We start from the raw sequence: 24,066 nt of genomic DNA, 5'->3' as shown, positions 1-24,066 counted from the left end.
GTTTGAATAGGCCTTTGATGGATCAAAGAAAGAAAACGTTATATAATTAATTACCGAGGACATTAGAGGCAACAATAAAAGCAGAAAAAAAATAAGGTCTAATCTTCCAGTCTTTGGATTCTAGTATATGCTTATGTATCTAGTCTTTCTAAACTGCAAACTCATAGCATTTATTTTTATCTTGTCTCACTGGGGCATGTTGTGCCAAGGCCCATTAGTACTAATTGGAGTAACAACTTTGTAATTCCCAGTGCACAGTGGTGGGAATTTGGACTCTTCAGTTTCCACCATACTTGGTGTTCGGAAGGAAATAGTTTCACTGAAAGAAAATTGTAAAATCACTGAGTTTTGTTACAGTTTTTAAGGAAAATTTTAACTGAGGTAATTTACGTAACATAAAAATCATCAATTTAAAGTGTGTAATTAATTCTTTTTTAGTATATTCACTATGTTGTATAGCCGTCGTCACTCTGTAATTCCTGAAACACATCTGTGATCTCCCAAAGAAACTTCGTATAATTAGTTTTTAAATTTGGAATTTTTCCACAGTAATTGAGATTTAATTATTATAGACATTTATCGAGTATTTACCACATCCTAGGCAGAGTGGTGGCTACTGGGAGAAGTTTAAACAGATGACTTTAGTTCACTGTGTTCCCATAAGTCTAGCCCACTTTTAAATTAAAAAGGTGACTATTTACTTTATTGATATTAATATATTGGCAGCTGAAACAAAATGTCAGAGTGTCAACCTTTTTCAGCCTTAGCTGATAACATGAGTATCAGACAATGCTATAATTTTTTGTTGCTCTGTTCTTGTCTACAAATGGCCATGAAATAGCCATGAGTATTGATTTTGGGGTTATGAGTAAATTTTACTGAGTCACCAACTTTGTAGATACAGACTCCATGAAAAATAAGGTTCAGCTGTACTTTCAAATCTCATGTAAGGGTGAAAAATCTGAGTTTCTTGAAGTATTTATTTTCTGACCATCTTATGGAATTTGTTAGGAAAAGAGTGTCATTAACTGTTAGTATTTCAGTATGTTACATGTTTATTTTGTATGAAAGGGCAAAAATCAACTTTATGCTAGATGTTTTTTGGGTAGTTATAAATTAGTTGACCTTGTAGTTAATGCATGTCTTTCTTAACTGAACTTAGGTAGGAACCTCATTTAACCTATCTAAGAAATCAGTTCATGCCTCTTAGTGTTTGCTATAGTACTAATTGTCTAGTTCCCTTATTCAGTTTCATTTAGTGAGCAAAAGCGGAGACTGCCTTTCATAACTGTTTTGTTGGAATACAAAGTCAGGATAATGCAATATCAGCAGTAGCTTTTTCTAGTCTAAAAGTATACAATAACTTTACTCTATTGCTTTTTTAAATCCAATCTGACTGTTTCTACCCTTTATCTGGATGATTTATATTTAATGTAGCCCTCAGTAATTTTGAGCTTACTGTTTTGAGGTTTTCAGAACTCAATTAGTAAATTAATATTTGAAAGTGATTTCAAGTGGACCAAACTATTTTTTTCTCAAAATATCTTTTTAAATAGGCCAGTGAATTTACATAAGGAACTTGTATGTCTAGTGTAATTACCAGTCAGTGGTATTGGCCACTGGTGTAACATTCTTTGCAGTGCTTTGTGAAATAAGAGGAGTTACTACCATCTGTAGTTACATGAACTTGTATATAACTCTTTGTTATCCAGAGTCACTGTACTTTTGTGTATATCACTTTTCTTTTACTTTTGGAAAACCTGTAATATGTTTCTGAACCTTTGAATAGGTCATCGAGCTGTATATATTGGTGTTCATGTCCCATTTAGTAAAGAGAGTCGTCGACGTCATAGGCATCGTGGGCACAAACATCACCACCGGAGAAGAAAAGATAAAGAATCAGATAAAGAAGATGGACGAGAATCTCCTTCTTATGGTAAGAGAAAACAGTAGTTCTCCATTAAAAGTTTGAACTTCTTTCCTGGAAAGTATCTTAATTTTTAATTGAATCTTTCCTTTTAAAAATTGTGTGTGATAATTTAGACACATTGTATATGTTGAGGAATACCAGTTGAAGTAAGAATTTAGTTTGTAGGTTAAGTTCTTCTTGGTAAAAGTGAAAAAACTGAGGGGCTTTGTTTTCTTCACTGTATCCTAGCCTTGGAATTGTAGAAGTTGAGCCTTGTCACTTAAGCTCAAATTTAGCAGTTTTCTTTTCTTTTCTATATCATATATTTTATTACCAGTGTATGCAGTGAATGGACATGGTGAATCCTAAGGTTCTTGGTAAGGGATTGGATTTTTTTTTTTTTTTTTTTACTTTTGGCACTACATTTTTTGGACAGAAGATTTTAACCACTAGGCTGGTCCATCTCAGCATTTTAAAAGCATAGGTATTATTATATTCATTTTATAGTTCGGGAAACTTCAGCTCAGAGATAATGAGACTCTCTTAACAATTTCTGCTAAGAGATACTGATGGCCTATTAAATTAGTAAGTGTTCATGTAGGTAGCAAAGGAAAAATGAACACTAAATTTAGAAAGAATCACTAGTGAACATTTCTGGATGTTAATTAAGTTACTTAGATGTATTCTGCTATTTTGTATGTTGTACCCATCCAGTTTAGGATATCTTAGGCTCTTCTGTGATCAGATCAGTATGTGTCTTTAATTCATACTGCATAAAAAGGCATGTGATATTTTTGTGGATGGAAATATTATTTGTTTTTTTTTTTTTTTTTTGAGTTTTTTTTCGCCGGGGCTGGGTTTGAACCCACTACCTCCAGCATATGGGGCTGGCGCCCTACTCCTTGAGCCACAGGTGCCACCCGGAAATGTTGTTTACTGAACTATGTTTGTATAATCACCTAGATAGGTAATGTGATGTGAGATTAGAAGGCTTAAGTGTAGTGGCTTGAAAAATAAGTTGTGATGAAGAAAATATTTGACTTATTAATGGAATAACTATGCCTAGAAAAGATTCATGCCCTGAAGTGGATTTATCTTATATTTTAGAAGTTCTATGTATGAAGTCCCTTTTTTCCTCTCCTTACACTAAAGTGAGATTACATAGGATGTTTTTTTTAAGACATGATGGAATAAGGAGGGTTAGGTTTTCCCATCATTTTATTTTTTAGTTTATTTTTATTTTTGAGTTATTTTCCCACTGATTTTTCTCTCCTCCTTTATTGAGGTATAATTAACAAATAAAAATTGTATTTAAGGTATACAGCATCCCGATTTGATGTTGTACATTGTGAAGCAGTTACCACAATCAAGTTAATTAACACATGGATCACCTTATGTAGTTGCCTTTTTTTATGGGTAGTGAGAACACTTAAGGTGTACTTTTTAGCAAATTTCAAGTATACAATAAAGTATTATTAACCATAGTTACCATATTGTACACTAGATTCCCAGAATTTATTCATTTCATAACTGAAAGTTTGTAACTACCCTGCCATTTCATATAGCTGGAAAAAATGGATAAAATATATGAAATAATAGTTTTTAGGCATTGGATAAAAGGTGGTCAGGACTTTGATTTCTGAGAAAAGAGAAGCAAGTGAGCTTTCTAAAGACCCATTTCTAGGCCACAGTATAGAGAGGGGAACCCAAGCAGAGCCTAGCAGTCTCTCAGAGTTGAGGGGCACAGATTGGAATTTGGGGAGGGCAGAGAACTTGAGTAGTAGACTGCGAGAGAGTAGAGAGCTACTACACAGAATTACAAAGATCTGAAGAAGGGTCCTTTTGAGTCTTGAGTACTTGTCTGGGTTTGCGAGAGGAAGCTGCCCTGGCAGGGAAAATGACTACCAGAAATTATTAATACTACACAGAAGACTAGGAATATTTTGTGTCCCCATCAGTTGTGGTGGAAAGACTTTGGGTATTGGATAGAATTCTCAGAAGGGTATTGCCTTAGTAGTGAGTCTCGATTAGTTTTACATTAAAGACTACAGTGAATCCACTCTAAAAATTCTTAAAAGCAGGACTTAAAAGATTTAAGTTGATTATAAGTAATGTGTGCCAGAACAAATGAGCAAAAGACAAGAAGGATATAGAAGAACTTAATAAAACTACCAACCAGATGTATATTTACACTTACAGGCAAACGACTGCAGAGTGCACAAGTACAAATGGATTATTTAACAAGATAAATCATGTTTTAGGCCATAAAGCAAGTCTCAGTAAATTTAAAAGGAGTAAAAATATGTTATGCAGTCACAATAGAATTAAACTAGAAACATATCAGGAAAATTCTCCAAGTATTTGAATTTAAAGAAGATGTTTCTCGATAATCAGGGGCTATAGAAGCAGTCATAACAGAAATTAGAAAATATTTTGAACTTATTGAAAATGAAAATCAGTGTAGGGAAGTAACTGAGATAGAATCTTGAAAAGTGAGGACACCGTTCTGGTATGTACAGGTTTTATTTAGCAGGATATTGTGCAAAATGAGGATTGTCTACATATAGAAATTGTTAGATGCGGCTAAAGCAGTGCTTAGAAGAAAATTGTAGCATTTAATTCTTGTATTAGAAAAAAAGAAAGATAGAAAATCAGTAATTTAAGTTTCTAACTTAAGAAATTAATACAAAAAAGCAAATTAAACCCAAAGTTAAGGAGAAGAAAGGAAACAACCAAAATAGAAATGAATAAAAGAAAATAAATCAGAAAAATAATTATAAAAATAAGATAAAATATTATTTTTGAAAAGATCATTAAAATTAATGTTTATAGTCAGGTTGATTGGGGTATAAAAACTCCACAAATTATCAGTATTAGATATTTCAGTACATATCCTAAAGACATTAAAAGGCTAATGAGGGGATATTATGAATGACTTTATGCTAACACAATTGATGTTTTAGATGAAATGGGCAAGGTCCTTTAAGAATATAAACTACCAAGCAGAAATGTATTAAAGGAAGGTATTACATTGAATTTGTAGTCCTAAAACATTGTCACAGTGAAAATTTACTCTGAGGTGATTTCATGGATGAATTCAGGCAAACAAGTAAAGAAGAAATAGTAAATTTAATAGAGAACATTTCTCAATTCATTTTATGAAATCTAATACAATTAGACAGAGATGTTACACGTAAAGAAAACTACAATTATTCTTGCGAATGTAGATTCAAAAATCGTTAACAGAATAAAAAGTTCTTATCCTACAATATTTAAAAGGGATAATACTATGTACAGCATGACAGTGGTAGATTGAATAATGGCCCCCAAGATACTCATGTCCTAATCCCTTGAAGCTATGAACCTTGCCTCATATGGCAAAAGAGACTTTGCAGATGTGAATGGGTTAATAATTTTAAAGTGGGGATATTATCCTGGATTATGTAGGTAGAACTGACACAATCACAGGGGTCCTTAGTAAAAGGAGGTCAGAAAACCAGACTGGAAAGAGATCTGACAAAAGAAACAGTGTCTGTAGCAAAGCGAGGTGTCAGGGTCATGATCTCAGGAATGTACGCAGCCTGCGAAGGCTAACAAAGGGAGCCTTCAGCATGAACCAACCATATCAGTACCATGATTTTAGCCTGTATGACTCATTTTGGAGTTTTGGAATCTAGAACTGTAAAGGAGTAAATTTGTGTTGTTTACACTACCAACTTTGTGTAATATGTTAACAGGGAAAACAAGAAATTGTACTTGTACCTCCCTATATTGACCGTCTCCTTAAGTTGAGCTAATTTTCACAGACCAGACTTGTACCACGTATCATCAGTACAGTAGGCCTAGTTCCTTAACGTTTACCTACCTTTATATGTTGACCAATTTGTTATGGTCCCATGGGTAGTCAGCTTACAGAGGTTCTACTGTATTTCTTGCATCCACAAAATGCCTGCAGGATTGTTTACTAAGTAGTACATTTTGAGTATATAATCTTCTCTCATATTCAGGGGAGTTTTATTTTGTTTTTAATTGTTACTTGTGGTGTTTGTTTCTTTGTTTATACAAGGGCTTGAGGGCTTTTGACTGGCCTGGACTAGTATTTATGCTAATTTTCCTTTCTGAGGACCCTATACTACACCTGAAGTTTAATTTTGGATGCTATTATTTGTTATTTGTTTCTTGAAAAGACTTGTCTTACCTCCCAAATCCCAGCTGACGAGAGTTTTGTTTCTCCATGATAATAGGAAAAGTCAGCTTCTATACATATAGCTTTGATTTTTTGGACCTTTTTTCACAACTTGAACTTAGCTTGTATTTTCCAACTTTTTCACATTGAACTTAGCTTATATTTTAAATATTGTTTTGTCTTAACATTTGCTTATGGTTTTGGTCAGGATAAAAGTACTGCTTTTCAGCATAGTTTTCCATGTTTTGGGATGTTGCTTATTTTTATTTGTTTTAGTCAGTTAGTTGTAAATTTAGTTTGACTTGTTTATTTTACTTTATTTTTTATTTATTTTCTTGAGACAAAATCTCACTCTTACTCTGGATGGAGTGCTGTTGTGTCATAGCTCACAGCAATATCAAACTCTTGGGCTTAAGAGATCTTCTTGCTTCAGCCTCCTGAGTAGCTGGACTATAGGCATTTAAGGGTCTAGTTTTTCTATTTTTAGTAGAGATGGAGTCTTACTTTTGCTCAGGTTGGTCTAGAACTCCTGAGTTTAGGCAGTCCACCTGCCTCGGCATCTCAGAATGCTAGGATTATAGGCATTAGCCACTGTATCTGATCATGACTTATTTATTTTTAACATAATCTTTTTTTTTTTCTCTGTAAAGGTGATCTTTTGTGACACCCCCCCCCCACACACGGATTGTTGATTCTTGTTTCCTTTCAGAATTATAATATTTTTTTGTAATCATTAAAAGAGTTTTGATGAAATGTATTTGTTTATACAGGTAACAAAAAGCATTTCGCTTTCAAAACTATGAATTTGTCTTTGAATGAGGAAAATTTTGAGTATATTTAAATTTTTATTTTATAAAGATACACCCTCCCAGAGGGTTCAATTTATCCTTGGTACTGAAGATGATGATGAAGAACATATTCCCCATGATCTCTTCACGGAAATGGATGAATTGTGTTACAGAGATGGAGAAGAATATGAATGGAAAGAAACTGCCAGGTAATGTTGCTGACTCTTATTTTTTGGTGGGCTTTACTTGGTTTCTTTTTGTAATGAGAATATTAAATTGCAATCATGAGCTATTATCTCTTGCTTAGCACTAGTAAGCAGAAGATTTCCTTGTGAATGTGTGGAAACTATCTGAAATATTTCTCTTTATTCTCAGATTTTTTTTCTTTAAGTAGTCCTATACTTTAATATAATAAAAAGTAATTACATTACTGTAGATTTTAATAAGTCTTTACTTAAATTTGAAAATCAAAATCTTTGATTTGTTAAAAAAGGAGTAGAAGTGGAAGCTGTATTTTCATATAGCCATGGTTTTTTTGGAATGCTTATTATTTGTTATTGTGATGGTTAGAAAAGATTGAGGACATACAGAAGAAACTTACAACAATAGATATTACAGATAATTAGCTTAATTTGTGAAAATATTTGTGACAAAATTTTGTTTTGGTGCTGGTTTTCTTTTTTGAAAAGAACAAGTTTTTGTTTTATCACATTAAGATAAGCAAATGGAATCTTCATTATTTATCCAATAAAATATTTTTATATATTATACGTACAGATGGCTGAAATTTGAAGAGGATGTTGAAGATGGCGGTGACCGATGGAGTAAACCTTATGTGGCAACTCTCTCTTTGCATAGTCTTTTTGAACTAAGGAGCTGCATCCTAAATGGAACAGTCATGTTGGATATGAGAGCAAGCACTCTAGATGAAATAGCAGGTTATAGTAAATTGACTTTTTAAAAAAATATTTAAAATGTTCTAAAATTAGAGACAAGGAAAGTAGAACTTATGTTGAGTTTGTCTTCTGTGCCAGGGAGTATGAGGAATGGACATATAAATAAAGGAGACTTTTGGTCTTTGATAAGTTTGGAGACATGGAGCTTAAATGAAATAGACAAAACCGTAGAATCAAGAAGAGAGTGATTGGTGCTATAAGCAAATACAGAGTCTGTGCTCTGAAAATTCAGAGGAAAGGGTTTTTGTTTCATTGATTTTTTTTTGGACCAACTATCTGTGGAAGATACACAGAGGAAATTAATTGTACAACTTACAGAATGTGAACATGTGGGAGCAAGGAGTAGGTAGTACAAGAGAAAATAAAACAGGGCGGCGCCTGTGGCTCAGGGAGTAGGGTGCTGGCCCCATATACCAAGGGTGGCAGGTTTGAACCTGGCCCCAGCCAAACTGCAACAACAACAATGAAAACAATAGCTGGGCATTGTGGCGGGTGCCTGTAGTTCCAGCTACCCGGGAGGCTGAGGCAAGAGAATCGCCTAAGCCTAAGAGCTGGAGTTTGCTGTGAGCTGTGATGCCATAGCACTCTGCCAAGGGCGACAAAAGTGAGACTGTCTCTAATATTAAAAAAAAGAGAGAGAGAGAAAATAAAATTATTTTAAGGAGGGTAAGAGCAGCAAGAAGTATAGGCATACCTTCTTTCTTGAGAAGTATAGGCAGGTATGAATCTCAGGAAAGTCAATTTTGTGTGAGTATTCAATTATTGAATAGATTTATTCAGTAGTATAGTAAGAGATCTGTTGGGAAAACGGGTTAGTTTACCCTGAATTTTGGATTAAGAAATTGGATTTTGGTTGACATTTTGGCAGTTTGGATTTTTTTTTTTTTTTTTTGTAGAGACAGAGTTTCACACTGTTGCTGCCCTTGGTACAGTGCCGTGGCGTCACACAGCTCACAGCAACCTTCATCTCCTGGGCTTAGGCGATTCCCTTGCCTCAGCCTCCCAAGTAGCTGGGACTACAGGCACCCGCCACAACGCCTGGCTATTTTTTTGTTGCAGTTAGGCCGGGGCCGGGTTTGAACCTGCCATCCTCGGTATATGGGGCTAGTACCCTGCCCACTGAGCCACAGGCGCTGCCTGGCAGTCTGGATGGTTTTGAAGTTGGTGGGGAAGTATCATGTGAGGTCATCTGCAAGAGTATCATCCAGGCAACAGAACGTAAGGTGCCTTTGGGGATGGAAGAGATTAGAAGCAAGTAGATCAACTCTCTTGGAATTGTTTATGCAAGAGTGATGTTGAACTAAGCTATCATAGATACAGTATGAAAATGAAGGAGAGTGAGATTTGAAGAATAATGTGGAGTTAGGAAATGGAAAAAGATAGCCATGATAAAGCTTTTTGTTCACTAAAATTGCTCAAAAAAATCAAGTTCAGTGGTAATGGATTAGATAATTGTGACTATTGTACATTGCTCTCATGGAAAAACAAAAAATCTGTAGTGTTTCATTTTTAAGAGAACCATGAACTTATTAGAACTTCTCAGGTTAGAATCATTCAGTTTTACCTGGTATATTTGACTGTGCTGCAGATAATTTAAATTGTAAAGTCCTTACTTAGTTGTCTTACATAAATGACTAAAAAATTGAGTTAAGCCTGCGAATATTGAATTTGGACACGTGAGTCTTTGCAGTTACCATGTAACGTATAATCTAATATTTGCTTTTTTGGTAAACTGTAGTTGCTGTATTAATGTTATAGATTGATCACTCAGTTTTTTAAAATAGAGTAATCTTATAATCTTGAAAATTTGATTCTGTTCTCTCAAGTTAGTACCACTGTTTTTAAAATACACGTATTTTATGAATTAAAAAGTCCAGCAACCACAATAATATATAAAACATCATTGCCATCAATTTCTACATTCCTCACATCTCCCTCATAACCTGATTTATTCCTCTTCCTAGAACTTATTACCCCATGATATTTTATCTATTTATTTGCTCATTGGTTTTTCTACCTGAAAAAGAAAGCAGAAACTTACTCTGTTAACTGCTGTATTTCCAGCATATAACAGGCACTTAGTAAATAGTTAATGATTAAATGAGTTAGTCCAGATATTCACTACTGGAACAGTTTTGGGGAAATATATGAGATGAGGCAATAAAACACTCACACATTTTAGGAGGCTAATGTAATTGAATAGTCAGTTTAATAGAATTTAATAAAAAAAATAGAATTTATTGCATCCATATGGATAAGCTCTTTCAACTGTAGGATGACGGTTAGTATAAGTAAGCTCTTTGTAAATAATTGTAGTTATTAAAATAAGGGTGTCTTTATTTTTTGTCAGATAAAGTTCATATTTGTCTGTCTGCATTATTTACTATTAAAAGAGAGTAATACTTTCCAGAGCTATTTAAGATGATAATTTTTGTTGAAAGGTTTTGAGTTTATTTCTATATTATAGTTCTCTAAGTGTTTAATAACAATAACTTATTTTTTTCCTTTGAATAGATATGGTATTAGATAACATGATAGCCTCTGGCCAATTAGATGAATCCATCCGAGAGAATGTCCGAGAAGCTCTTCTGAAGAGGCATCATCATCAGAATGAGAAAAGATTCACCAGTCGAATTCCCCTTGTTCGGTCTTTCGCAGATATAGGCAAGAAACATTCTGACCCTCACTTGCTTGAAAGGAATGGTGAGATAAGTTGCGGCATCCAATTTTGCTAACACTACTACTGTAACAGCATTCCAGTATGTTACAATTAACATTTGAAGATATTTATTTATTTTTTGTTGTTGCAGTTTGGCTGGGGCCAGGTTCGAGCCTGCCACCCTCGGTATATGGGGCCAGTGTCCTACTTACTGAGCCACAGGCACCGCCCCATTTGAGGATATTTAAACACTCTCATTATTCCTAAGCCTCAGTTACTTCTCCTTCCTGCCTTTTTGTTTCTATTTAAGGTATTTTGTTATATAACTGATTAATGTGGCATAAATTATGATCTACATTTTAATTAGGAATCTTGGATGGGAACTTTTACATTATATTTTAACTCATTTTGTCTTGTCTCCTGAATATACTTAATTTACAGGGTATAAGCAAGTGTTTTTTGGGTGGTTTGCTGATTTCACTGCTCTTTATTTATGATATTTGTGAAAGATTCTTACGACTGTTCTGTCTTACACCAAGGATTACCTAGGTGGTGTGGGCCAACCCATTAAGAATGACTTAGACCCAGGTTCACATATTCCAGCTTTCCTTTCTTATGCACAGGCCAGCGGCAGATTGTACAGGACATGGGAAGACAGTTGTTTTTTTTTAGCTCTTCTGTCATTGTCTTAAGGTTGGCACACTTGGAGGTTTCACCTTTCCCTATTTTCTTCTGCCTAAAACAGACGAAATCATAAATCACTAGGGTTGAGAACTCTGATGAAAACCTAGGTGCAAAAGATTGGAGTAGCTTATGAGGGCCTCTGTTGCCTCTAGCATTTGCCCCTAGCTGCTGCTATTATCCAAAGCTTATGAGTATTAGAGCTTCGAGGAGTGGGATATGGAACATAGTATCTGTTCATCATTTTTTTTTTCCAGATTAATATGAGGGCATATGATTAGTTTACATTGTTTGCTTTGTTAGGTAAAGTCCAACTTATAGTTGTGCTCTTGACCCAGGAGTTGTGCCATATAGCTTTACATTGTGCCTGTTAGGTAAGAGCACACTAATCCTCCTCCCTCTACCCCTCATTCTCCTCCCCGCTTGAGTTTAATTGTGTTTTTCTTTTGTGTGGGTATTTGTTCATCTACTGGTTTCAAATTAAGTACCTTGGATGCTTGCTTTTCCATTCTTGTGATACTTTACTAAGAAGAAAGAATGTTCTTCTACTCCATCTAGGTTAAAACAAAAGATGTGAAGTCTTTATCTGTTTTATGGCTGAATAGTATTCCATGCCATCTTTTTTATCCCTGAAATAATAGTATGGCTTTTAAGTGTTCTACCAGCAAATAGCCGTAGGTTACGGAGTTTAATACATCTAAAGTTGATAGTAGTCATCTTTTGTAGCTCAGTGTTGAGATACTTAACTTGATAATTTGACCACTAAAACTCTTTTAAAAATCTGTTTAAAATTATACATTGGTATGTTTAAGGACTTTTATAACTAAAAGAACATCTCTTATGGAGCAGAGTTTAATTTAAAAGCAAGTTACATGTGGCACATCTTCTCTTTTTCATCTTTTATTTATTGTGTATTCTCTGTTTTGGTGAAATGAGTTCATTTATGCAGAGGGACTCTGTTAAATTCCTCATATGTAGTGGTTCCTGATTATTTTCTAGCTGTTACCTGTTGGCTTTTAATCATAAGACAATGGCTATTTTAAATGCCATTTTATCATGTTATTTTGTTGAAATATGGTAATTTAACAGTTTTGTATAAGTGGCATTTTTTTTGCAGTATTTGCCCAGGGCTGGGTTTGAACCTGCCACCTCCGGCATATGGGGCTGGCACCCTACTCCTTTGAGCCACAGGCGCTGCCCATAAGTGGCATTTTTTTAAATGGTTGATCTTTATTTTTAATATTTCTGAAATATCTTGAACATGTATCTTTGATTACGTAGGCCGTAAGGAATTAATTATTGTATTTCTTGTGTTTTCCATAAAAAAGAATGTTATTCTTTTAAGCTTTACTTAAATAGAAATATCAGGTATTTTGAAATGTAAGTATGCATGGAGTTTGAAATATTTTAGACTTGCTACCTATTGCTGTTGTTGGTGAGAAATACTTTATTTTTTGCTATTTAAATCAAATATTATATGTATTTGATTCAATTTATTTGCTGTGTTAGAAATAAGCATACTTTATGGCATTTATTAATACCTTTGGAGTGGTCAAGAATAGTATTCTTGGCTTAGTGCTCGTAGCTCAGTGGTTAGGGTTCCAGCCACATACACCGGAGCTGCCTGGGTTTCCAACCTGCCCGGTTCTGCTAAATAGCAATGACAGCTACAACAAAAAACAATAGCTGGGTGTTGTGGCGGGTGCCTGTAGTCCCAGCTACTTGGGAGGCTGAGGCAGGAGAATCACTTGAGCCCAAGAGTCTGAGGTTGCTGTGAGCTATGACGCTACGGCACTCTACCAAGGGTGACAAAGTGAGACTCTGTCTCAAAAAAAGGTATTCTTTAAAGTTGACATTTTAAAATTTTTTCTAGAATTTGTCTTATGTTTTTAAACCTTACTTGAAAACACTCCTAGTAACTTAATGTTATCATTATAAACATTAAGTTAGAAATTATTAGGTAATATTAATGTGGACTTTCTGTGTGAAAGATAATTATCTATAGCTTTTTGGTAAAATGTAGGAAAGTACACTAAATATAAGCTGTCAGTACTGTTAATTTTTGGTTTGGGTTCTGTTTCTTAGGTTTTTTTTTTTTCATATGTATTCTCATTTGCTATTTAAGAAGCAACTTTGTATTGTGATTGTCCTTTTTAAAAATGCTGCACTAACTATTGGTCATTCTCATTTTTAACAGGGTTATTTTGCTCCCCCTAATGCCTCCCCCATCTGTGCATTGTCATTATCATTGTGTTGTTGTTGGTTTGTTTTTGGTTAAAGTTTCAGAGAACTAATTACAATTTGAGCAACTTTTGTGACTTTCTAACATTTAAAATCTTGATTGACGTGCTAACTCTCATAGCATGAATTTGAAATTTTGGGCCTTGAAAGCTTGCAATTTATAGTACAATTGTTTTTTTTTTTGTCTCTATTTGCCTTCTGCAATGAACTTCATCATTTTTCATTTATTTTATCTCAGGGGAAGGCCTTTCCGCCTCCCGCCACTCTTTGCGAACAGGTCTGTCTGCCTCAAACCTTTCATTGAGAGGAGAATCGCCTTTATCTCTTCTTCTCAGTCATCTTCTTCCTTCTTCAAGAGCTGGAACCCCGGCAGGCTCGAGGTGTACAACCCCAGTACCCACCCCTCAAAACAGTCCTCCTTCCAGCCCTAGCACCCGCCGCCTGACTTCCAGAAGTTCCCAGCAGAGTCAGCTTCAGGTCCCAGAACTACTGGTTTCACCTGCCAGTGATGACATTCCCACAGTAGTAATTCATCCGCCTGAGGAAGACTTAGAAGCACTGAAAGGCCAGGAGCAGAAGAATGAGGAAAATGTTGACTTAATTCCAGGCAACTATCCAAAAATCTTCCATGTGTGGTGCTTTCTGCCTCTGGATCACTTGCACTTGGAATGCCTTTCAGCACATAGCTTGAGCAGCATATGTAGATAATGCTTACAATTTATTTTGACTTCTGCATGTTTTTTCTTTGTACTGTATTGTTGAAGAGAATAGAATTATTAAAATTTAAGTTATGAAAAGAGTACAAAGAAGACTACACATAAATTTAAGCCTGTTCACAAATTTCCACTAAGATTTTAGAGGTGAAAGCATTTGAATGGTTCAGAAAAGCATAGACCTTTTTTTATAATTAATATTTTCATTTGCCATAGATTTACTTTATTTTATTTTTTTTTCATTTTTTTTTATTAAATCATAACTGTATACATTGATATGATCATGGGCATAGATTACTTTAGAATGGTGGCTTACCTTCTTGTGTATTCACTCATAAGGTGAATGAATACATATATGTACATTATAATGAGGTGATGTGCCTTTTATCTGATGCTTTTCTCCAGAAGATATAGTACATTTTAGCCTTTTTAACAAAGATAGTCATTAGAGAACTTGTCTTCTTAGAGGCAGAAATGTGAAAAAGAACATTCAATCCTGACTGCCTGGAATCATCATTATTTCAAACTGGTATTTATATTTTGGATTAGAATTTAATTGCTCTTTATTTAAGGCCGTGTCTATCTTGAATCCAAATGTACTTCGAAATTTTTAGGATAAGAACTCCTATAGTTACGGCTAGAAGGAAAAGAAAAACATATTTTCATATATATATATACACACACACACACACAAAGTAGAACCTCTGTAAGTTGATCACCCAAGGGACTGTAACAAACTGGTCAACATATAGAGGTGGTCAACATAAGGAACTAGGCCTACTGTACTGATACATACATGTGGTGCATGTCTGGTCTATGAAAATTACGTCAGTTTAATGAGGTGGTTAATGTAGGGAGGTGCCCAACTATGGAAGTTCTCCTATGTGTTTGTGTGTGTATATATATTTTTTCTTTCTTTTTTTTTTTGTTTTGAGACAGAGTCACGTGTTGTCACTCAATTTAGAGGGCAGTGTCATTATTGTGGCTTACTACAACCTTAAATTCCTTTCTGTACTCAAGGGATCCTCCTTCCTAAGCCTCCCAAGTTGCTGGGACTATAGTGTGCCACCATACCCAGCTAAGTTTTCTATTTTTTGTAGAGACACGGTCTTTCTTGCTCTTGCTCAAGTTGGTCTTAAACTTCTGACCTCATGTGGTCTTCCTACCTTGTCCTCCCAGAGTACTAGGATTACGGGCATGAACCACCATGCCTGGCCTAGAATTTATTTTTATATATGAATTAGAAAAACTATTTTATCAGTGAATAAAAGGTTTAGAACTTAAGGGCTATAAATTATGATAATTTGGTTCTTCCTTATATATTGATTAATATATATTTATACACACGTATTTAATACTAGTTTTGATAAAGTAAGTATTTTTTAGTGACTTATATTTTAGGTAAACCTTATTGTGACATACATTAACACTAGTGGTTATAATCACTTAAGTATTAATCACATTTTTCTAAAATACTGATAAAATCTAATACTTAAGTGGTAATCGAGTCATTAACCTATTTAATGTGCATATATGTTTTTGTAAGTTGTTAGAAAAGTTGAAACTTTCCTGAGTTACACATCAGGAAAGGGACAGTCTAAATCAGGGGCGTCCAACCTGGGGGCTGTGAGCCGCATGCTGATTTTGTGAGGATTTTTTTTTGCTTATTTGTGGTATGAAAAGTATGTATAAACTTTTTTTTTTTTGCTCATAAGCTTTCATTAATGTTTGTGTATTTAACGTGTGGCCCAAGACAACTCTTATTCTTCCAGTGTATGGCACAGAAAAAAAGAAAAGGTTGGACACCCTTGGTAAATCCTCTGCAAATCTATTTTTATCATTCTGTAAAAAAGTCCATCTCTATTGGCTTGGATACCCTTCTAAAAGTACAAATGCAAGTTTGTGGTGTCATAGTTATAGCTACCATTGTTTTATAGTTTGTTTCAGACATAGTGATAGATGCTTTTCAAATATATTTTTGATAAATATAATAATTTGATGAGATTGATGTTATTTCTATTTTATAAATGAAGAAAAGATTAGAGATAGTAAGATCATACTGTAAATGACCAGTGCAGGGATTTGAACTCAGGTCTACTTGTGACAAAATCTGTAGTTGAGTATTTCATTATGAGTTTAACCAGTCATAAAATTGATAAAGCTTGATAATGGAATAGCACTATTTTAATTAAAAAGAACTGTCAAGATTTGCTACATTTCCTTGAACAAAAATGAGTTTAAAGTTGCTTGTTTAGGCCCTGTTAAAGGGTTAAAAGGAGCAGTAAACTGAGAATTGAGAAACACAAGTTTTTTATTTCCCAGGAGTTTTTTTGCCATGAGATTTGTCAGCCTTTCTCAAGAGAAGAAATAGAATGGAGGGATTTTCTAAAGATAAGAAAAAGCTCATAATTACTCTTTAAGAAGGCTCCTGTATAAGGTATGTAATTATTGAGGAAAAATAATAGGGACTGCTATACATTATTCCCTGTTTAAATTCCCTTGGTGCTTAATGCACCCAGTAACTCTAGTGGTGTTTCCTAGAAGTCTGATACTGTCTCAGAGGAGGAAGGTGACCTCAGCTTTACTTTAGAGAGATACGCTATGGTTTTGTGTTGTCATGGAGTAATTATTTGTGCATAGCCATGATAGAAAAGAAAGTGGTATTGCCCATTAGCTGTTTGCTGGAGGATAATTACATACATAAAAGAGGTGAACTTTTAGTATTTGTAGCCATCGTTTGTTTCTAAGTCAGTGCTTCTGGTCATCAGCACTATTGACAGTTTGGGCTTCAGTGATTCTTTGCAGGGTGGCTGGGTGGGAAGGAGCAGTCCTGTGCTTTATAGGATGGTTAGCAGCATACTTGCTTCTACACTGATAGCTGCCAATATCACTCCTCCCAGGTGTGACAACCAAATCTGTCTCTAGACAGTGCCAGATGTCCCCAGGGGCCATAATCTTCTCTGGTATGAACCACTGCTTCACCTAGTTGAGCTTTCAAACTTCTGTGGACAGAAAACTCTGGTATCTTTGATTTATCTTTCTCTAGTTAGATGGTATTTGAGGGGAAAAAAAAGTTAGTGAGAATGATAGATTTACTGGAATGTGATTTTTAAAATCCCATTGTTGAATTTATTTATATATTCTTTTTTTTTTTTTTTTTTTTTAATTGTTGGGGATTCATTGAGGGTACAATAAGCCAGTTACACTGATTACAATTGTTAGGTAAAGTCCCTCTTGCAATCATGTCTTGCCCCCATAAAGTGTGACACACACTAAGGCCCCACCCCCCTCCCTGAAAGAAAAGGCAAGAAAAAGAAAAAGGAAAAAATAGATTTTTTCCTTTTTCTTTTTCTTGCCTTTTCTTTCTTTCTTTTTTTTTTTTAAATTGAGACAAGGCCTTACCCTGTCACCCAAGCTAGAATGCAGTGGCATCATCATAGCTCAGTGCAACTTCAGACTCCTGGGCTCTAGTGATCCTCCTGCCTCAGCCTCCTGAGTAGCAGGGACGGACGTGCAGGCATGTGCCACCATGCTGGGCTAATGTTTTTTCTTTCTCTTAAAGCAAAGTAATATGGTCCTTCTGAGTTACCTGTGTTAATGTTAGAAAGCTTTATTTCTTGGTGATTTACTTATTTAATTATGACTACTAGTAATTTATTGTAGGAATTAACTGATTGAGAAAACAGCTTTTTAATTTAGCTGAGGTTGGAAAGGACTACATAGTCATGGTACAGAACTCTCACATGTACCTGGCATGTCAATTTTGAAAAAGGGATAGGTTCAAGAGGATCAGGTTAGTCAAGTGACTTCAGGTCATACATTCTAGCTTTGTCAGTCAGTATTGACTTTTCACGTTATTTCTGCTCATTGCACTGTTTCCTTCCTTTTCTCCATGCCTTTCCCTTAATTCTGGCAGTTTAGACTATTCTGGAAAATTGCATTATGTGTTCTTATGATAATACACCCACAGGTTGAATTCATTTAGCTGTTGGAAAGATGTAATGCTCGGTTGCATTTGCTACCAGGGTCTTAGCGATACTTTTAATTTCCTCATATGGGAGTAGTAGGAAGCCACTGGAAAAAATGCTAGTTAACTAACCCCACCCTCCTGCCCCACTTTGGGCATTGAAAAGACTCTGGAGTTTAGGAACAAAGGACAAAGAAGAGGAATTCAGTAACTTTTTAGTGTCAGGTTAACATTGTAGAAAATGAGGTAAGGTTTAAAAAATAGTTTTTATTTCAGAATTCATTAAGTTCTCCAAAGAATTATCACATGGCTAAAATAGATTGCAAATTAAGATTGTTATTGTTGTGGTATGTTGCTATTGAATGTCAACTTAAAATATGTACACAAACATTTGAACATACATCTCCATTTGTTACCCAATTAACTATCATTTCTAATCCAAATAAGCTAATTTTTTATGGTTTTGATCAGAGGTTTGAGTGAGTTGCTTAAAGTCATACAGATACCAATGGCAGAGAGTACATATTTTAATGCAGATTAATCGTAAAACCCTTATTATTTGCACTTACATTGTAAAATAAACTTTTTTATTGTAAAGTTGTATTTCTTAGTAATAATGACAAATGTTACCAAAGAGAAATGAAAATTCTTAAGGAAACATAATTATGGAGCATTATTTTAATTCAACCTACATTTAGTTGATACCATGTACATCTCTTAAATTTTTTGAGTTACACTTAATGTATGCAGAGAATTTAGTTGGTGTTAGCATTAAATTGTTATAGTTAGGCATCCTTAAGCTCTATGCAATTTACATGTAAATAATATATTGAAAGTATTTTGCTAAACTGGGTATTTATAATGATAATTAGATTAAGGGCTTTCTTCTGTCCTTTGTGGTGTCACACCAACTAACTTCTTTTTTCTTTTCGCAAAAGGCCAGCATTTAAAAAATCCCATTTACATTATTTTAAATATTAGAACATATAGCTTCATTATCGCTTCAGTGTCATTCTAGTTTTGCTCGTATGTTACTAACACCTGGCACTTTGTTTTTTAACTCCTCACATTTGCTTTTATAATAAATCATCACCTTCAGGATATGAGCAGAGTCAGGTTGTGAAGGGAATTTTCTCCTTACTAATTTGGAATTTGTTTGTTCTTAAATACAGGTATTTTGGCCTCTCCTCAGTCTGCTCCTGGAAACTTGGATAATAGTAAAAGTGGAGAAATGAAAGGTAATGGAAGTGGAGGAAGCAGAGAAAATAGTACTGTTGACTTCAGCAAGGTAATTATATCATTAGCTATAAATTTCCATAATCATTCTTACTGAGAAAGAAAGTAGTGGTTTGTGGCTTTGATTGTAATAATGTTAGTAGACTGGTGCTTACAAATGTGATGCTGTGATATGTTAATTGAAAGTCAGAAATTGTGAGAATGGTTATAGTTAACTTCTGAGTACTTGATTAATTTTACATGCTTGCTTATTTTAGAAATTCTAAAAAGGAATATTTCCATCTATACCTACCTTTTGAACTCTAATCATTAGTTCTGGAGCTTCCACCATTAGAAAGGTTAATTCTGGAAGTGATATTAGAGTGCTAGCAATTATCAGCCTTTCCTGAACTGTAATGTGATCCCACAATTACTTACAGTCTATGGTGTCAGTACTTTCTGGAGTGCTATGGTGAAACATATTAGTTCTTTCCCTTGGGTAGGTAAAGGCATGGATTAAAAACAAAAACCTATCTTAACTATGACACTTTTAAAATTTTGGTAGATGATTATTTACTTGAAGTAGGAAAAAACCCTTACTTCAATAGAATTTAAATTACAACTGAATTTAAAGTATGCTTTATGAGTCCTTAGGAACAATTGTGATTTTATGTAGCCATTGAAATTTTTTGAATCTTAATTTGCTATAGGATGGTGTTCATGATGTTTTAATATTCATGCATCCAGTGTAAGGCTTTTTATTAAATGTGGTTTATGTCATGCAAGATTCATTTTCCTTAAGCCTTTTATTCTATGATGTGAAGTCTGTAAGTCACATTGTATAGAAAAGGAGTTTAAATGATTTGCATTATAGCTTTGCTGATCTTAATAACTTTAAAATTATAGAAAGCTTACTTACAGCAGGGGTGTAACTATACAGAAAGGCTATTCTACTTGTAATTTTAACTTGATCGTATTTTTACTGGTACTCCTATTATTTTAGATTAGTGAAAAGTATTCCGTAACTAAATTGCGATTTGTACCTTGTTAAATAAATAAATTAATATGATTTACATTATAGATCTCCTCTAGGCATGGCAGTTGCCGTTTATTTTTGTTCCTCTGTCACAGTTTTACTTTTTTTTACTTGGCCTATCCTTGTGTACACCTCCTTGTCTCCTGTTGGGCAGGAGTCTGCCTCCTGGCACTGTAGTTGTGGCACACTGGGTGTGGGACTCAAGAGGCCCGCTGTAAGTGCTGGTTTTATTTTTAATAGCTAGCCCTGTAAGTGGTTGTTTAGTGACTTGTGTGAAACTGCATATAAATTAAGAAGTTCATATACTTTGATACCATGTTTGTAAACTTTTCCTTGTAATTATACACAGAAAACTAGAAATTTTATTATTACAGCATATTTATCTGTACCAACAAGGGTTATTAACTTTAGTTTTAAATAAAAATAATGAATTTTTCCCACTTATGGAAATACTGGGGATTGTCCAGATTTTTTTTTTAAGGGGACCTATTTTATATTAAGTGGCTAATTCATTTCTACAATTAAATAATAGAAAATCATAAAATCAGTATTTTTTTAGCACTGTGTATAATTTCATGAGCAGTTGTTAGTTTGTGCACTATATATTTGTCCTTAATAGTTTTTAATGAATACTGCTATATTCATTGAAAATTTTCTCAAGTTTGTTTGATAATTTAGATCTCTGAAATAGTAGAGATTGTGACAGTTAAAATAGTAGTAATTGATGAAGATGTGTTTTGCTTGCTTTTTTGTATTTGTCTATTTCATTCTTTATATTATATTTGTGAAAACTTTGGCATTTATACGTTCATTAGATTATAAGTTTTGATTAGCAAATAGTCTTAAAAAGCATTTCTTTCCTGTTTTTCTCAAAATAGTCTTATAAATACTATGCGTACTTCGTTTTTAATTATTATTTATTTGTCAATAGGTTGACATGAATTTCATGAGAAAAATTCCTTCTGGGGCTGAGGCATCCAATGTGCTGGTAGGAGAAGTAGACTTTTTGGAAAGACCTATAATTGCATTTGTGAGACTGGCTCCTGCTGTCCTCCTTACAGGGTTGACTGAGGTCCCTGTTCCTACCAGGTAAGCAGTTTCTTTCAGTTAACATTCTCTTATTTTATCCCTTCAAGGTCTGAGAAAAAAAATTCTCCCAGCATATTCAAAACCTAAATATTGTTATTCCCTGAATGAGCAAGCATGTTGTTTTATGATGTATTATGATAAAAGCTCATTTTAATTGTGTTAATATTCAGCTATTGTACCAAACGCTTTGAATCTTAGTGCATGAAAGAGTTTTCTTCCTGAGATTAGAAAATAAAATAAACATCATCCTTTTAAGACATACCTTGCATTTGTACCTTCATAAAACATTTGGTTTTTCATTAGTATAGTGATGAGTTAAAAAAAAAAAGTTTGGTATCTTAGTAAGTTTGGTTTTAAAAAACAGTATATCATTTTAGATGTGTTATCTAATGTTCCATTGTGGACGGTGGAATTGGAGAGTATAGAATTTAATCCTTTCCTCTTACTTTTTATGGAGATGAGATTAATTAAGCTTGACTTAAATTTTCTAAGTTTTATTTGTAGAATGAGGATAACCCTTCATAAAATTGTAATAATACTTTTGAATTAGGCAAAATGTGTTATTCTGTCCTGCCTAAAATTTTCTGTTCAGTATACATTATAAGTAAAAAAATGAAACTGGGGGTAACATCTATAACAATTAGTAGGCATGTTATAAAGGATAATCAGTATGTTAGCTATTGACTGTAGAAACTTAATTATAAATGAGACTGATCTTTTAAAATATTTATTATTTTTATAATATAAGTAAAGATGAAGAATTAACAAGAGCTTGATGGAAAATACTTATTTTTCATTTATTTTACTCAGTTTCATTAATGATGCATTAAGATAAGTCAGAAAAATAATTCCATGGTTCATATGTAAATTCTATAAAGTAGGACAATAAATATGAATATAAATATTTTTCTATGGTGTTAATGAGGATATAAGCAAGTAGAAAATTAAGTATTTTTTATTTAGTCACTAGGATAATATTAAGTTTGTTGCTAAATTTGGAGTTGTAAATAAAAATTCTTTTTCCTTTCAAAATGGATTATTTAACTAAAATCCCGTAGTTGCAATGAGTTTTTACCTAGAACTATAATTTGAAGGATTGTGGATTTTTTGTGTATACTCTTCCAGTGTTTTATTTGGCAAATCTTACTTTCAAGTACTTGATAGAATTATAATTTACTTTGTTTATTAATTTACATTTTTTCAGTAGAGACCAGATTTATTTGTTTTATCCAAAAGGATATAGCAATTTTTTTCTTTTCTTTTATTTTCTTTTTGAGACAGTCTTACTCTGTTGCTTGGGCTAAAGTGCCATGGCTTCAGCTTAGCTCGCATCCACCTCAGACTCCTGGGCTCAAGCAGCCTTCCTGCTTCAGCCTCCTGAGTAGCTGGGACTATAGGAATGCACCTTCACGTCTGGCTATTTTTTTCTGTTTTTGGTAGAAACAGGGTTTTGCTATGTTGCTTAGGCTGATCTTAAACTTCTGCCTCACCACCATGCCTAGCCTGAGTTTCTTTTTTTGTTGTTGTTGCAGTTTGGCCAGGGTCGTGTTCAAACCCACCACCTTAGGTATATGGGGCCGGTGCCCTACTCACTGAGCCACAGGTGCCACCCAATATTTAGTTTTTTAATTACCGTTTTACCCTGAGGAAGATGTACGGTGATAACTTGATGGAAAGTTAATTATGAATGCCTTTTCGGGTTATGATCTGCTTTCCTTTGAGTAGAATTGCCATCTTTTTTCAGTGATTGTTGTGGGAGAATGGATGAGGTCTGAGTGTTATTTCTGTGTTTACATTTGAATGATTCTTTAAAAAATGTTGTCTAATTTTGTATATGTTGTTTGTTCATTTTCAAATCTATGTGTTTTAATGTTTCTTTAGGTTTTTGTTTCTATTACTGGGTCCAGCAGGCAAGGCACCTCAGTATCATGAAATTGGAAGATCAATAGCTACTCTGATGACAGATGAGGTAATTAAAATATGCTAAAATCTCTTGAAAGTAATCACTGAGTATGAAGCATATATTATATATGTTAAATCATAGTTTTTGCATAGTAAGTTTAAAAAAAAATTGTCCTTTCTGTTTATACTGTTTTTCTTCATGTTTACTCTTTAACTATTTGCCATTCATAAGGTCTTGAAGACCTTTTTTGTCAGGATCAATAGGTACTTTTTAATTTTTTTTTTTGAGACAGAGCCTTGAGCTGTTACCCTGGGTAGAGTTCTGTGGCATCACAGCTCACAGCAACTTTCAACTCTTGGGCTTAAGCGATTCTTTTGCCTCAGCCTCCCAAGTAGCTGGGACTATAGGCACCCGTCACAACACCTGGCTATTTTTTGGTTGTAGTTGTCATTGTTGTTTGGCAGGCCCAGACTGGATTCGAACCTGCAAGCTCTGGTGTATGTGGCTGGTGCTTTAGCCACTTGAGCTACAGGCGCCGAGCCTTTAAATTTTTTTTGTTTTGTTTTGTTTTGTTTTAAGCATTTGTAATTATTGACTACCTTCTTAAAATTTTTTTTCATTTCTGTCAATCCAGTTCAAGATACCATTTCTTTTGGTTTTCCGTGGAAATTGTTTTGCTTATAAATTTCTTTCTTCCATTTGGGGACCTCATCTGTGACTATG

General features: G+C 34.1%; 1 protein-coding gene across 8 annotated transcripts in view; it reads left to right on the top strand.

Moving 5' to 3' along the window:
- SLC4A7 (solute carrier family 4 member 7) overlaps positions 1-24,066 on the top strand; it is a 118,828-nt gene that overhangs the window by 44,098 nt on the left and 50,664 nt on the right. For 4 of the 8 annotated variants that reach the window (XM_053599709.1, XM_053599706.1, XM_053599708.1 and 1 more), the window contains exons 3-9: positions 1,790-1,936; positions 6,954-7,092; positions 7,661-7,821; positions 10,354-10,542; positions 19,273-19,388; positions 21,283-21,440; positions 23,322-23,409. In XM_053599709.1, coding sequence (XP_053455684.1) covers positions 1,790-1,936; positions 6,954-7,092; positions 7,661-7,821; positions 10,354-10,542; positions 19,273-19,388; positions 21,283-21,440; positions 23,322-23,409 — 998 coding nt within the window. Of the gene's footprint in view, positions 1-1,789; positions 1,937-6,865; positions 7,093-7,660; positions 7,822-10,353; positions 10,543-13,658; positions 14,028-19,272; positions 19,389-21,282; positions 21,441-23,321; positions 23,410-24,066 lie in introns of those variants that run through there. The other 4 variants (XM_053599712.1, XM_053599711.1, XM_053599707.1 and 1 more) reach the window with 4 other exon arrangements.

Source organism: Nycticebus coucang, chromosome 8, assembly GCF_027406575.1.
Source record: "Nycticebus coucang isolate mNycCou1 chromosome 8, mNycCou1.pri, whole genome shotgun sequence".
In the NCBI taxonomy this organism is placed as follows: domain Eukaryota; kingdom Metazoa; phylum Chordata; class Mammalia; order Primates; family Lorisidae; genus Nycticebus; species Nycticebus coucang.
This window is presented reverse-complemented; position numbering and strand designations above follow the sequence as displayed.